The following is a 13,998-nucleotide window of genomic DNA, read 5'->3' on the forward strand; positions in this document are numbered from 1 at the left end:
CAATATTATATTGTACAATGTCAATGTTATTCTTCATTTCACTTGTTTGTTTGCTCTTGTTTGCTCGCTTGCATGCCCTGCATAGCTATAAGAAATACTTAAGTTGTTGGTCAAGATACAAATGCCTTCATCCGATGGAAAAAAGTAGAAAACATTACATTCAGTTGTAACTGCCAAAACAAACATTATTTACACTATTATGGCCCCTGTTGAAAAATGTTTGTAATGTTATCTACTTTAAATTGGTCGAAGGAATGCNCCTGTTAAAAATGTTTGTAATGTTATCTACTGTAAGTTGGTCGAACGAATGCCTCCTCATCCGGAAGCTGACCGAGCAGACCCGAGCAGCAGTCGAGAGGAGCCGAGCGCATCCGCGAAGCACACAACATGGTGACGTCGGAGTTCCCGTTAGCCGGCAAATCTAAATCTCTAAGGTCAAAATAAATTCCCTTTAGCGCAATACCGCTTCAGTTGCGCCACTTATGTGACAGACAAGAAGAGTATGTGACAGACAAGAGTAGTCAATTNGAGCAGACCCGAGCAGCCGAGTGCATCCGCGAAGCACACACAATGGCGACGTCAGAGTTCCCGTTAGCAAGCAAATCTAAATCTCTTTGGTCAAAATGTCCGGTCAAAAATAATTTCCCTTTAGCGCAATACCGCGTCAGTTGCGCCACTTATGTGACAGACAAGAAGAGTATGTGACAGACAAGAGTAGACAATTCTAATGTGTAACACTTAATGTGGAGAAAGAGATGTGCTGTATGGGTTGATTGTGCGTTGATCTGTTGCTAATGCCTCGGGGTTCCGGTGGGCATGTAAACAAATGCATAATGCTGCGCTATACTTTGTGGCATCACCCAGTTGCATAGCGACACTTATTGTTTAGGTCACGGTGTCTTTTAATAAGCAGGTAGTCATATCATTAGCTAAAACTAGCTGGATCTGATCGATATGGACATAAACGCGAGTGAAGTCTAATCTGACGGGAGAGAGAGATCAGCTGCTGCTGACGAGTCGACACGCAGCTCTGCATGATCACATGCAGCGGTGAGCGGACAAAACACACACTTCAGGTTAGAATATCACACGTAGCTATTTTAATTACCTCTCAAACTACCTAAACTAGTTAGAGATATGTTTAGTTTTACTGTCGGGTCACTCATTACTGGATCCGCGAGCTGCATGATACTGGTATAATAGATTGCCCGATCGGGCAACCAGCAGGTGAGGCTTCATGGCCCGAGCTAAATACTAGATGGCCCCGGGCCATCGGGCAGTCCTTAATGTCGAGCCTGATTAAATGTTACTAGACTCTAACCAGTACTGTTGCCCATCCATCAGGATTCCCTAGCCTCAAATACTCCCTCCTCCAAGTGGTCTTAAGCTATGGTCTTAAGCTAGGTAAACACCAGATTCCCCCTCTGAGCCCAGTCCTGGTAGCGAGGCAAACTGAGCTAACGGCTAACTATAGAAGTTGATGGTAGCAGTTAGCATTACTTTAGCTACAAGTAAAGCTTTCTGTCCAACAAGAAACTCCAAAAAGATGAGGGAGTGAGGATTTCAAGGGCACATAGTCGATGTTCTGGCTGTAGTCTCTGTGGTGGATTCAAGTGCACCTTTGTGGCCATGATAAGGCAACACAACAATCGGCCGTGTTGTTACTAGTTTGCAATCACTGCTAATAATTTCATGGAGTAACTTGTATCCCACATTTTAATGTAAAATGTCCCGTTTGGACTGTATTTTCAGGAAATATTCAAAAAGGAGGTCATAATGTAATATTTAGAGTGTAGGGCGTGGGCTAAAAGCTCCGTCCCATCTTGCACACTGAATATTTTAGTTCCCACCTCTCAGGATTCTGCTCAAGACCTTATATACCCCTAATTAAAGTGTGTGTGTGTGACAGTGTTTTGCCATTCTTGTGAACATACGTTACTTTCATGGACTGCACAAAAATGCAATAATGTCAAACGAGATGATTAGATTTTTTATTAAGGTGACATTTCTTGTGGTTTAAAAGAAAATCCGATGAAAGTAATATAACACAACTTAGACATCTCAACCAGTGTCTCTCTGTGTGTGTCCGGTGTGTGTGTGTGTGTGTGTGTGTGTGTCACAGGACCAGGCAGGCAGACAGCGCAGTGCCGTTGTGTCAGTCAGGCCTCTGGACTCCACCGCAGAGCAGGTAACTACCCTTCACTCTTTATTTTTACTTACTACTTGTCATCAATTCTTCTATATTTCATATGAGGTGGGATTTATTTTTGAATATTCTGAAGGCGCGTTGCTTTTGGTAGTAACACATTGAATAGGAGTCTGCATTGTGGGCGTGTGTGTGTGCACACCTTTCAGGTAGATGATGCCTCTTCCTTTCTTTCTTCCTCACTTCTTTACTTTTGTATCTGTGTTCTTGCTAATTTTATCTCTTTGTTTTCACATTTGTTTCCTTCTTCTTGACCTTATTGATCATTCTTAATGTATTTCTTTTATGAGGTATCTTGGAAAGTTACTGCTTGTCTCTTTTCACTCTTTGATGACTCCCACGTTTTTGAATATTTCTGCTTTAATGGCCATGTGTTCTTTTCATACTAATTCGGAATCCAAAATAAAAAAACTGCAAAAAGATTATTGCATTCATTCATGAAAGGGAGAGTAGATCTGCCTGTTTATTTGTTACATTTATTTTTGATATTTCAGTTTGACCAGGAAATGGTTACTACTGATTTTGCTATCTGTATCCATAAACGGGGAAACAATAAATGGTATCTTCTTATTCTGGATTACTAATTGAATACGAAAAGAACAAATGAAACAGTGATTCTTCACAACCCTATCGTAAAGGAAAATATTTGAGGTCACTGCAATGCAGCAGGGAAGAACAACAAAAGAGCAAACTATATTGTCTTCATATTTCACTGGTGTTGAAATTATGTATAAAACACAGTTAGTTTGAGTGGTGCTCTGGAAGCCTGACGCTCTGCTGGGGCTGGGAAAGTTCATCATTTTGAAGTTCTCATCGGAGGAGGCGGTGAAAGATTGCTCCTTTTTAATTCTCGGCTAGTGTGGAGCTTGAGAGGGACAACAGTGACAGTGTGTACTGTAGCAGCAGTGTCACATCTCCACGAGCTTTAAAGCCGGTGCTTATCACAGCATGCCGTCCCTTTTGTTTTAAAGCCTCCCCTCTTCATCTCTCTCTCTGCTTAGCGTACCTTCCCTCTCCTTCTCTCCCTTCTTCCCTCCCAGCATGTCATCTTTTTCACTTCTCACAACTCCCTTTTCACTCATCTCTCTGCTTTTCTTCCGAAAATGTCTGATCTCAGGAGGGGTTAGAGAGGCATCAAGACACTCTCACATCCCTAATTCCTTTCTTCTCTCCTGTCTGACCTTTCCCACCCTGATGTTGTTATGATGTTATATAATGATGACAGTTGCTCCTGATGTTACTCCATAGCCTTTATATTCACAAAACTTAATCAAAACACAGAAAAAAGGAGAAGCAAGATGTTTTGGGAGGCATTGTATGGCCACAGCCCTCTGCAACTCTACAAAGACAAATGTATTTGTAACTTTTTTAATATATATGTTTTTTTAAATGTCAGGGATTTATTTTCTGATATTTAGCTGTATAATTTTCATATCTTAAATGCAGTAATTGTAATCAGCCCCCGTAAGGTAACATAGATATTGTTTCTTCTTCGGTAGGTTTTGTCGCCATTTAGTGTGTTCTCTTATTTTATACTAACCCAGCAGATGGTTTTTCTACGTTTCCTATGCCAGCAACGCCATATTCTGCTGCCTCAATCGTCACCACATCATCAAATATTTGGAAGTCGTCTATTGCCGTTTTAAATGGAGATGTGGAGGCTATACATTTTTTATTAATACTGCTAACATTTTTACGTACAGAGGTTGTAGCCTTCAAAATCAGTCATGCGAGCTGTAAATTACATAACTTAATGAAATAACCATATTTAATTAAATATTCACCCATGTTTTTCTATTTTTGTCTCCATCTTTCACTTTTTTTATTCTTAACGACTGGTTATTTCATGTAGAGCCTCCACATCTCCATTTAAATCGTTACCAAATATTTTTTTAAGAATTGGTCATTTCAACAGACCCGACGCCAGAACAAATCTACAGAGAGGGCATATGATTTTCATGGGAGGGCACACAAAACCGTCATGTGCCGCGGCCAGTGTCAACGCCAGAGATTTTATTTTGTGGGTGCTGTGGGGTAGCTTGACGTTTCATAGAGGGTGCTCAAACATGTAGGGTTTCCCATTAATGTACTGGGCGCTACAGCGGAATTTTCTAGTGCAACACTCCCACACGCACATACACAGTACTCTCAACACCCATATGAAACAGAACTGTTAACCGATTTTCTATTTCTTTATGGATATTTTACAAATCACTCCCCTTTTAAACTGTATTCTTGTTTTACTGTCATATAGTATTTCATACCTGTTTTTCATTTATTACGCTGATATTACTATTTCACACCACATACAGCGTAGCATTAAAGTTCACCATTTTTAATTTTTATAAATAATAAAAAACGTGTTTATTGGGGGAGGGCAGGAATGTCAAATGGGAGGGCCCTCCCACGGCGCCGGGTCTGCATTTCAATGGCACATTGCTGATAGAACTATGAAGTGATTTATATTATAGTTGTGAAATTTTTTTTTTTTTTCTCAGGGCAGTGGTACTGCTGCTTTTAGTTAAATGTGTCTCAAGAAACAGCCTTAAATGGCTGCTGGTTTCCCCTCTATAGTAGCAGTCACATGAATGTTAGCTAATTTACTCCTCATGTTGCACCACGGTCATTCCTCAAGCCTCCGGGAAGTGCGATGGGCATTAAAGAAAAAATATGTGCCAAACCATTGTTTTGCATCGTCTGTATCAGTCACATGATGTCATTTGGCCGAAAACACATTTTTTCCAGTCTTTTAACTATAGTACAAATAATTGCATATCCTGGTTTTAAATCGTTAGGTCCTAACAGTTTGTAAATACGTTATTAACCTTATATAGTTATTGTCCCTTCTGTCCTGAACCCTGAAAATAGTTAGCATTTTACTTTACTTCTAGGCTCCCTTGTTTCATAAGTGTTACATAAGATCTGTGGTTAATACAAGCTGTACAACATGTTCACGTTTTTACGAATATCCGTCTGTAAATACCCCACTCGTTGATTTCTGAAGCTTCTACTTAAAAACGGTGGTTGCCAACAAGCGACTAAATGAAGCTAATTCACGTCAAACATCAGCTGCCTTCAGCTTAGCGGTGTTGATGTGAAGTCAAACAACCTTCATCTAGGTCATTTGTAGTCTAGCATTAGCTATTTACTTTCGGCGATTAAAATGATGCTTCTACTTTCATAAAATGTATTAATGTGTGGAGATAATCCTGCTGAACAAGACATGTTGAGTATCGTTAATGTGTGTTGCCACAGAGCTTTGTGTGCCATATTTCAAAATCAATGGGAAAACCCCATTGGATTTAGTTGAGAATGCTAATATCCGGTTCAGCTTCCTATAATGCGTCATCACTGCACCCCTCTAAAGGCCCGATGGATGCAGAAGATCCAGGGATGATCTGGACATTTTCGTTCTCGAGAGTCAGGTTATTTTGGCTTTGTGCGACAATGAACAGCTTTCATAGTAATGAACAGGCCCCCACCTCCAACGCTGTTTCCAGTTCTCTTTATACATCTATCGTGGCAGGAGGACAGAATCGAAAACGAGTATCTCTACGTTTAGAGGAACTGAATGGCTTGCTAAAAGTTTCTTTCAGGATATATATAGAAGATATGAGGAATTGTTGTGATTCTCTGTAAACTTTCTGTATGAGTGAAAGTGTGTGTATGTTAGGGCCGCGTCATTTCCTGTTTGAGCGTCGACATTAAGATGTGTGCATAGTTTTCGAGGGCAGACTAAGGTTTCTTTAGAGCAATATAATTTTAGGTGAATGTTCCTGTATGTCAATATGTATCACAGAAAACGTCGTCCAGCCATAGTGCATACATACTGTAAAGTTTGCCTCTGTTGCTTTACTATAAAATACACTGAAGTAGTGTTTTTTTGTTGTTTTTTTTAAACAAAAAGATTGGATTGCTGAGTGACTATATTTTCACTTCGCTATTTAGATAGTCGCAGCTCAGTATAGTTGCTGATTTGCACAAACGTAGAATGCATTTTCGAATCAAACATCTATGAAAAGTCTGTCTTCCTTTTTATTTATTTTTTAAAGTTCTCCTCCTGGAAATATAAACAGGTTCTTGGTTCTTCAGCTGTAAGCCTGCAGACAGGCAGAGCTGTCAGATGACGGCAGTGGTTCTTTATTTAAGCTTTGATTGCGTTTCCTCACGAGAAAGTTTATTTTGCAAATCAGATTCACCACCAGAGACCCAGATGCTGTCTTATGTCCGCGCTTCATTGCCAGCGCTACGCTGATTGCTACTTCATGAATGTTTTCCAATCAATCAATGTGCTTCTCTGAATGTGTGTCACAACTAGCTTGATGATACAGTGTTTGTTTGAGCTCCTCATGTTTGTCTTGTCAGAGTCTACGGAACCTGGGAGGGTTGAAAGCTGCAGAACATACCATTTTTAATTTAAAACAGTTTTTGTGAAATTAGAAGAACTTGATATGAAGAGTAAGTCATACATAAACTGTCATGATCCCATTCTTACAGTCCACATATTCACCACAGAAGTTGAAGCTTTTATTATTTCTGTCAGATGTTACTTAATTAGAAAATCTGCCATAATATAATATTGTGATTTGTATTTAAAGAGATTTCTGCTTCTGAAATGTAATTTGATAACCGAGTAACAGGACTTTCTACTGTATGAGTTTGCACGCTATTTGAGAATATTGTCGTTCAACAAACAATATGTAAAATTTCATTAAATCGGCTTTAAATCTGTCGAAATGACCAACGTTTTATGATAGGGCATGTGTTTTCAATTTTATGTAGAACAACTGTAGCTAATAATAAAAGTGATTTCAGAGAAACGGTAAAGAAACAAAGGAGGAAAACAATTCTATCCCAATCAATGTTGTTAACCTTAAAAACAGGAAGAAAAATAATAACATGTTGCCAGGATAATAGTTTAAGGTTAAAAAAAATAGTTTAAGGTTAAAAGAAATCCTCTTTGAAATGGATGGGGTAAACATTTTATAAATGTTTTCTTTTCTTTGAATAAGTGACATTAATGTTACAAAACTTGCTAACATACAATAGGCTATATATGTAGGGAAATAAATCTCACCTCGAAGACAAGGTACATTAAGTGAAAAGGGTATTTCTTGCTATCTGAAGCCCTATTTGTATAGGCTGCAAAGGCAGATCTTCCATTTAAACAACAATCTTCATAGTACAGTATACATGTACATGATTCCATGCAGACACTCCCAGGCTTTGTCAGTATCTATATGTGCTTCTCACGTTTGCTACCTAGAGAGCCGTGGCTCCAAAGCAGCTGCTTCAGCATAAGGCCCCGCTCCAGCTCCAGCTCCAGCCGCAGGCCAAGCTCCAGCCGCCTGCGGCCCAGCATCAGCATCAGCAGCCCTCAGCCGGCAGGAGGTCCCACCGCACGCTGCCCAAGGACCAGACCCAGCTCCTGTCTCTGCAGCACGACCACAGACACAGGGAGAGAGAGAGGCAGAGGCAGAGAGAGAAGCCTGGGGCCGCGGTTCAGAAGCTAACGGCTAACAGTGGGAGCACAACTGCTACTGCTGTGGCTGCCTCCGCGCCCAGCTGCCCCGCAAACAGCCAGCGCTCCGCGGTAAAACCCTGCCTCCCTCCGCTGTGATGCACTTTTAATCACCTCTACATCCCATGTCTGTCAGTCTGCATCTCTGTGTCTCACTTTCGTTGAATTGGATGGCTTTTTACTTTAATTTTGTCCATGTTTTTATTTGTTTTACCTTCGTTTCTTACAATGGCGTATGAGGTCCAATGAGGTAAACAAAATAAATATATTTATTAGCCTTTGGAAGAGAGGTGATATTTATAGAAAAACTATTTGGGATATTCTTTGAGTTTAAAGTTGTACATTTACAGGGAATAAAATACACAAAATAGTCACGGTCACATCACTTTGATTACATGTATCACACCACAGTAAAATGGGAAATGCATCATGCACACATGAAGGTGGTGCAACATGAAAATATCCTTCATTTGTCCATTGTGTGTTTATACTTACACTGGCCCTCACACGCCGTCATAGTTTTGTCCCTTCTACCTATCCTCTTTCCTTTTTTTTCATCACGTTGCGTATATGTTAGTTTCACGTAACTTCACAAAGGTCTGCAGACAGTTTGCCAAATGTTACACAGAATGGTAATGTGGTTCACAGTTCAGACCAAAACATGTATACAAGAAAGAACTGAAGGAAGACCCGTGGGATCTTATGTGCAAGAACTCTTGGAACGGAATTGAAAGTATTCGGGTCTTGCCATTAAGACATGTCGATTTTATCAGCCACAAGTATTTTTTTCTTATATATTTGCATGCTGGCAGTTGCTGTTTGTGTAGAGGACAACATGTGGTTTATACCTTGCAGCTTATCTTAGCATAGAGGATAAACCACACAAGGAACTGGAACAGGAAGCACAGCAAAGGTGCCAATTATATTATTTTAGTTTTAAAGCAGCTGGGGGTCAAATGGCTGACTAAAGAAAATAAGTAGGTTTTATTTATTCAACAGATCCTGAACTCTGTTGTATTGGACAAAATAGATATTTTGGACTGTCGAGGTTTTCTGTGTGATCACATATTTCATCCTGTGCTATTTATAAAGTACAAACTCTCAGATGATCAGCATCAAAGTGCCTACAATTGCTTTAAAGTGTTTTGTTTAATGCTTAGGGTGTTAATGCCTGATTTGCAATTAACCTAGAGTACATCTCGTGTTGACAAGTTCAAAGAAAAAACAACACTGAGCTGTTTTGTTTGGTTATGTGATAGTAGCTCCTTTCATATCAGGGCTAGTTTATATTACATTTCTTAAGAATGTCGCTAAACTTCAAAGTAAGTAAGCTTTGTATAAAGTAGTTTAAAGTCACTTTTTAAGATGATTTTAAGTGTGAAACTGAAGTGCTGAACTCCAGTTTTTCGAAGTGTAGACTGCAATCATGTGCACCCACAATGCCCTCCCTAAAACACAAAATCAGCCAATAGGAGGCTTCCAAAGTGATGTGTCAAGACTGCTCCACATCAATCATCACCATTTATCATCACTTATTCTGTCCCACATTATACATGCTATATATATTATGTAAAATGCTTTAATGTGGGTAAGACAGTTAGGATTGTACTTGGTGTGAGAAAAGTATATGTTGATCTCAGTGTGACTACCTAATAAAATAGTCAGTTTTAATTTGACTATTTACACACACAAACACATGTGTCATACATGTGTTTTATGTTCTTAGATGGACTTCCAGGAATCAAACCTAGCCAGGCTGCTCTTAGCTGCTGGTCTCCCCAGCCAGGTACAGTCCAGGCTGGGCTCAGGGAGCAGCTCCAGTCCCTGTACTCCAGCCATGCAGAGGGCTCACCTCAACCAGGTATACACAATAAAAACATATTCCACATGTGTTGTATTCACATGTCCTCTGCTCTATTTGGTTTTGGTTTTGTTAGCACATTTAGTTGACTGCGGGTTGGTTTAAATTAACTGGCATTATTATGCGCACCTGAAATAATTTGCTTTTCTGCAGAGATTGCCTCAAGAGAATCTGAAGAACTGACGCAAAATAGTGTTTACCTAAGTTCTCATTAGAGTCTTACATTTCTAAATTGTGCAAATATAGAAGTTTGCAGATTTGGTGTATTTGCATCAATTGTGTTTGCTTTTTTTGTGTTTGCAATGAATCTACTGTACTGTAACCCACTTTGGTGACATTTTACTTTGCGACCAAACTGTTGAAGAAGTCTTGTATAACTAAAATTACAGTAACAAAAAACCTTAGGTAATCCTTTTTTTCTTTCCCCAGAATGCCAATTTGCGCTCAAGTCGAGACGCCCCTCACAGCAGCTCCATGTCAGATATGGCCATCTCCCCGTTGTCCCCGTTGTCCCCCATGTCTCCAACTGACGACGTCTTCTGGGACTCTAGAGTGCCACCTAAGGTGAGCACCGACCATCCTATTTGCTTCATGTCACATGGCAGCAGGTTGGACGACTTACATAAACTAAAATGAAAGTAAACTTGCAGAAAGGGGAAGTTGTTGTGATAGTCATGCCAGGCACTTGTAGCCTGCATCACAAGAGGTTGGCATAATATCCTGAATTCTGGCTATACTGAATTGAGGAAGTGGTGTGCCTATCGCACGAGGTTGGAACACTGTGGGTGTTTGGGAGAGAATTGGTTGTGATTTACCTTCGAGAAACACTTTCGATATTTGAAGTGGGGTTTTATCAGGTACTTATCCATGGTAATTGTTTAGAATGTTGCAGGAATAAGTCCTAAATCCTGATTTGAGTTAACATTTAAGCGTTTTTGGTCAGATTTCCTGAAATAAGGTCTGTGGTTACCACAGGCATATAAAAGACCGTTTTGTTCCATAAAATAAAATAGTTCCGTTAATACCCCACTAGTTAATGTGTTTCTGTAAAACAGTGGTTGCTATCAAGTGGCTTAATGAGACTACTATACGTCATCACTCCGAACATTAGCTGTTTTAGCTTAGCGTTGTCATGTGACTCCGGGTGTTTCTCAATGTCGAGGAAGGCTCCTCCAGAGCCACTATTTCAAGGATGCTATTTCATCGAATCCCGCCGAAGGACTGTTCCAATGTCCAGGATCCTTGGAATTCTACCGAGGACTGAATCCTTCGTTGCGGGAAATTTCGAGGATGCACCAGTGTATCCTCCGCGGTCTTAAAATCCCCACAATTGCGCACGGACCAATTTCAAAAATCTTTTGCGGAAAATGTAAGGCGGAGCCTCTCATATGACGCACACCTGCACACTTGCTAGCCTGTTCCATTCTTCGTTCTCCGAATGCCAGGAAGGATTCTTGCCTAGCTTCTGAAGGACCTGACTCGGAAGACATGTCCTACCAAGGAAGTGTCCTCGACATTGAGAAAATCCCAGAGATGTAGTTTGTTTATAGCTTAACATTAGCTATTTACTATTGGTGATTGCATTTATATTTAAAAATCACAGTCTGTCAGGGCTAGGGTTTAGGGTTAGTGTTAGCGCCCTTGCAATGCTAACTTCTGGATCAGCTAACAAAAATACGTCATCACTGCAATGCCCTATTGCCTACAATAGATGATAGACAGTACGCCCCCTTTAAAAAAAAATCCGACCTCTCGCCTTAAGGCTAATCATAAAGCGCTTTTAATTAAAAACATGGCTGTGATTTGAAAAAGTCTCTCTGTTGCTTTCTATCTCACATCACTAGCCCCCTGCTGTGTGTTTTATGAACAGAAGACGCTGTGAGTTGTATTTACTAACAGAACACCATATGGAGTTGATAAAACAACTAATAACTACTCCAGAGAGAGGAGGGGAGCCCAATAAAGCTGTCTGTTCGCTATGTCATGTTGGTGAATAACAGGAGCCATATGGAGTCGGTAGAGCTGTTAATAACTCTGTGCTCTCTAATGCGACTGCAGAGTGGTGGCTGCTTACCATGTGGGTGAGGATTTAAATGAGTTAGCTTTCAGGGACCTACACTAGAATAGGGTTTCACAGGAATGTGCTGCACCAAATCTGTGCATGTATTGATTTTTACAATAATTCAGATCATTTTACATCAGCTATAGTCTAAAGTTCAATAGCATTTTGGTCCGTTTTAGGTTTAAAAATACCACAAAAAAGGTAATATTCTGAGAAAAGTATTTCTGTAATTCTGAAATTGAAGAGTAAATGTTGAAGAATACCGGTAATAATTAAAAAATTAAATAATCATCTTTATCTATGAAGCACCTTTAAAACTACTTAGTAACTTCCAATGTTTATACAGTATGCTCCTGTAGTATTCTGGACATTTTCTAAATAATATTGTTGTTATTTTCTCTATTCCACTATTTAAGTATTTGTATTTTAATGTCCGAACACACTGCTGCTTTTGTAACGAAATCATTTCCCAAATTGGGATCAATAAAGTTTATAAATATATCTATCTATCTAGTGCTTTCACATAAAAACAGAACACATTTAAGACACACAGAGAATAACATGAGAATAAAAACAAAAAAACAGCAACTTACCACAGACAGTTAAACATACTAAAGTTATTAAAGCAACAGTGCAAAAGTTCATACCTTCCGATTCCTTTACAGAAATTAACGTTATTTGTCTGAGTTTATTTCTCTTAAAATTGCAATTTATTTAAAAACTAAATCTGATTTTGAAATATTTCCAACTATATTTCTTTGACCAAAATATAAAGATATTCTCAACCTTTTTCTTGTAAATGAACACATTTGATCTAATTTGAATAACATGTGTGCGCCACAGGCAGCTGACACTGAGTGTGTGACTGTGCGTGTGCGTTCAGATGCAGGATGTGGGCAACTCGTCAGAAGGTTGATAGGTATTCCCACAGTTGACTTCCTGCTTGGCTGGGTGTGTCTTCCTCTCTGTAACTAGGTCATGTGACCCCAGGAGATGAAAGGTCAAAAAGTCACCAGCTGGTTGGTACCATTGAGAGTTTTAGAAGAAAGAAATGTTGAAAGATCCTGTTTGAAACGCAGTGCTTTCCCAACCAGAATGATCGTTCATCCATTTCACAATCTTTTCGTGTCATGAATGCAACACTGTTGAAAAATGTTTAGGAAATATGCCTGAGTCAGATAATATTTCCAATCCCTATGTGAGATTTGGACATGGCTTTTGGGAATTTAAACATGAAATGTGAAGAAATAACAAAGCCAAACGCTCTCATTAGATTCTCAGTAATAAATATCTCCTGTTGAGTTGTTAAAGATTTTACTGCACTTTGCAAAGTTACAAAGTTGTTGTACATAAAGATTTCATAACCGCAGAAACCTTCCTATAATTAGCTGAAACCCTGCCTGGCTAGACATCATATCCTCGTAAAGAGCAAACTAATGAAAAGCGAAACAAGCAGTCAGGGCCAGCAGGAGGTGGCCATATTTGTGCTTTCACTAGCTGTCTGTCAAGAGACTACGATGAATCAATTCTCGTGTGTGTGTTCCAGGTCCCAGAACGCACTACCTCCAAGTTCTACTGTCGCGAGCTGGTGATGGGACACAAGAGGGCAGCTTCAAGGTACTGTACAACTGCAACGTGTACAGCTAACTCAAAGAGAAACGTGTCATTTATGAAGGTTGACATGTTTTATTAGTACATACACTGACATATTGTCAATATATCATAAGCTTTAGAAGTTTAAAATTAGTATTTTATTTTGACAGAAGTTATCATCGGACTGCGTAGTTCAAAATGACCGTTTTAATGTATCTCTGGTCATTGTTTGGTTTCTATCAAGGCCCTAAGGGGATCTAAGGGCCATAAGTCGGATCTAAATGATTTTATGTCATATGTTTATGACTTAAAAAATAATTTTTCTGATGGATAAACATTTTTCCCTGAAAGATTTTCGTCTGTCTTTTATCATCTGTAAAAACATGTAAAGCTTTTTGTTTTGTCAGGATTATTATATTCTTCTTACAGTTCATTTATAACATGCTAATCTAACTCCATGTCTGATGTGTAAAGAGGCCACTGGTTGCTAACATGTTGACGTAATACAATGTTAATGTCAATGTTCCATTTACACCAGATGGCAAAAAATATCAACTAGCCATTCATTTTCTATCATATAACACTCTTGAGCCCTCACCTCAGGCATATGTGATTCAAATACAATATGTCAAACAATCTAGTCAAAATCATGACAAACTAGATGAACAATGACATACTTACCAGATGTTGATGTTTAAAGGGGCCCTATTCAGCTCATTTTCGGTTTCATATTTGCATCTTGTGCCTCTACTTTG

At 39.3% G+C, this 13,998-nt stretch overlaps 1 protein-coding gene across 1 annotated transcript in view; it reads left to right on the forward strand.

Moving 5' to 3' along the window:
* Nucleotides 1–13,998, forward strand: part of LOC104950648 (mitogen-activated protein kinase kinase kinase kinase 4-like) — a 34,601-nt gene that overhangs the window by 6,087 nt on the left and 14,516 nt on the right. Inside the window, exons 4-8 of the mRNA XM_010777192.1 lie at nucleotides 2,123–2,188; nucleotides 7,473–7,799; nucleotides 9,454–9,588; nucleotides 10,018–10,152; nucleotides 13,197–13,267. Coding sequence (XP_010775494.1) covers nucleotides 9,454–9,588; nucleotides 10,018–10,152; nucleotides 13,197–13,267 — 341 coding nt within the window. The 5' untranslated portion in view covers nucleotides 2,123–2,188; nucleotides 7,473–7,799. The remainder of the gene's footprint in view (nucleotides 1–2,122; nucleotides 2,189–7,472; nucleotides 7,800–9,453; nucleotides 9,589–10,017; nucleotides 10,153–13,196; nucleotides 13,268–13,998) is intronic.

Source organism: Notothenia coriiceps, unplaced genomic scaffold (genome assembly GCF_000735185.1).
Source record: "Notothenia coriiceps isolate Sejong01 unplaced genomic scaffold, NC01 NC01_scaffold00017857, whole genome shotgun sequence".
NCBI lineage: Eukaryota > Metazoa > Chordata > Actinopteri > Perciformes > Nototheniidae > Notothenia > Notothenia coriiceps.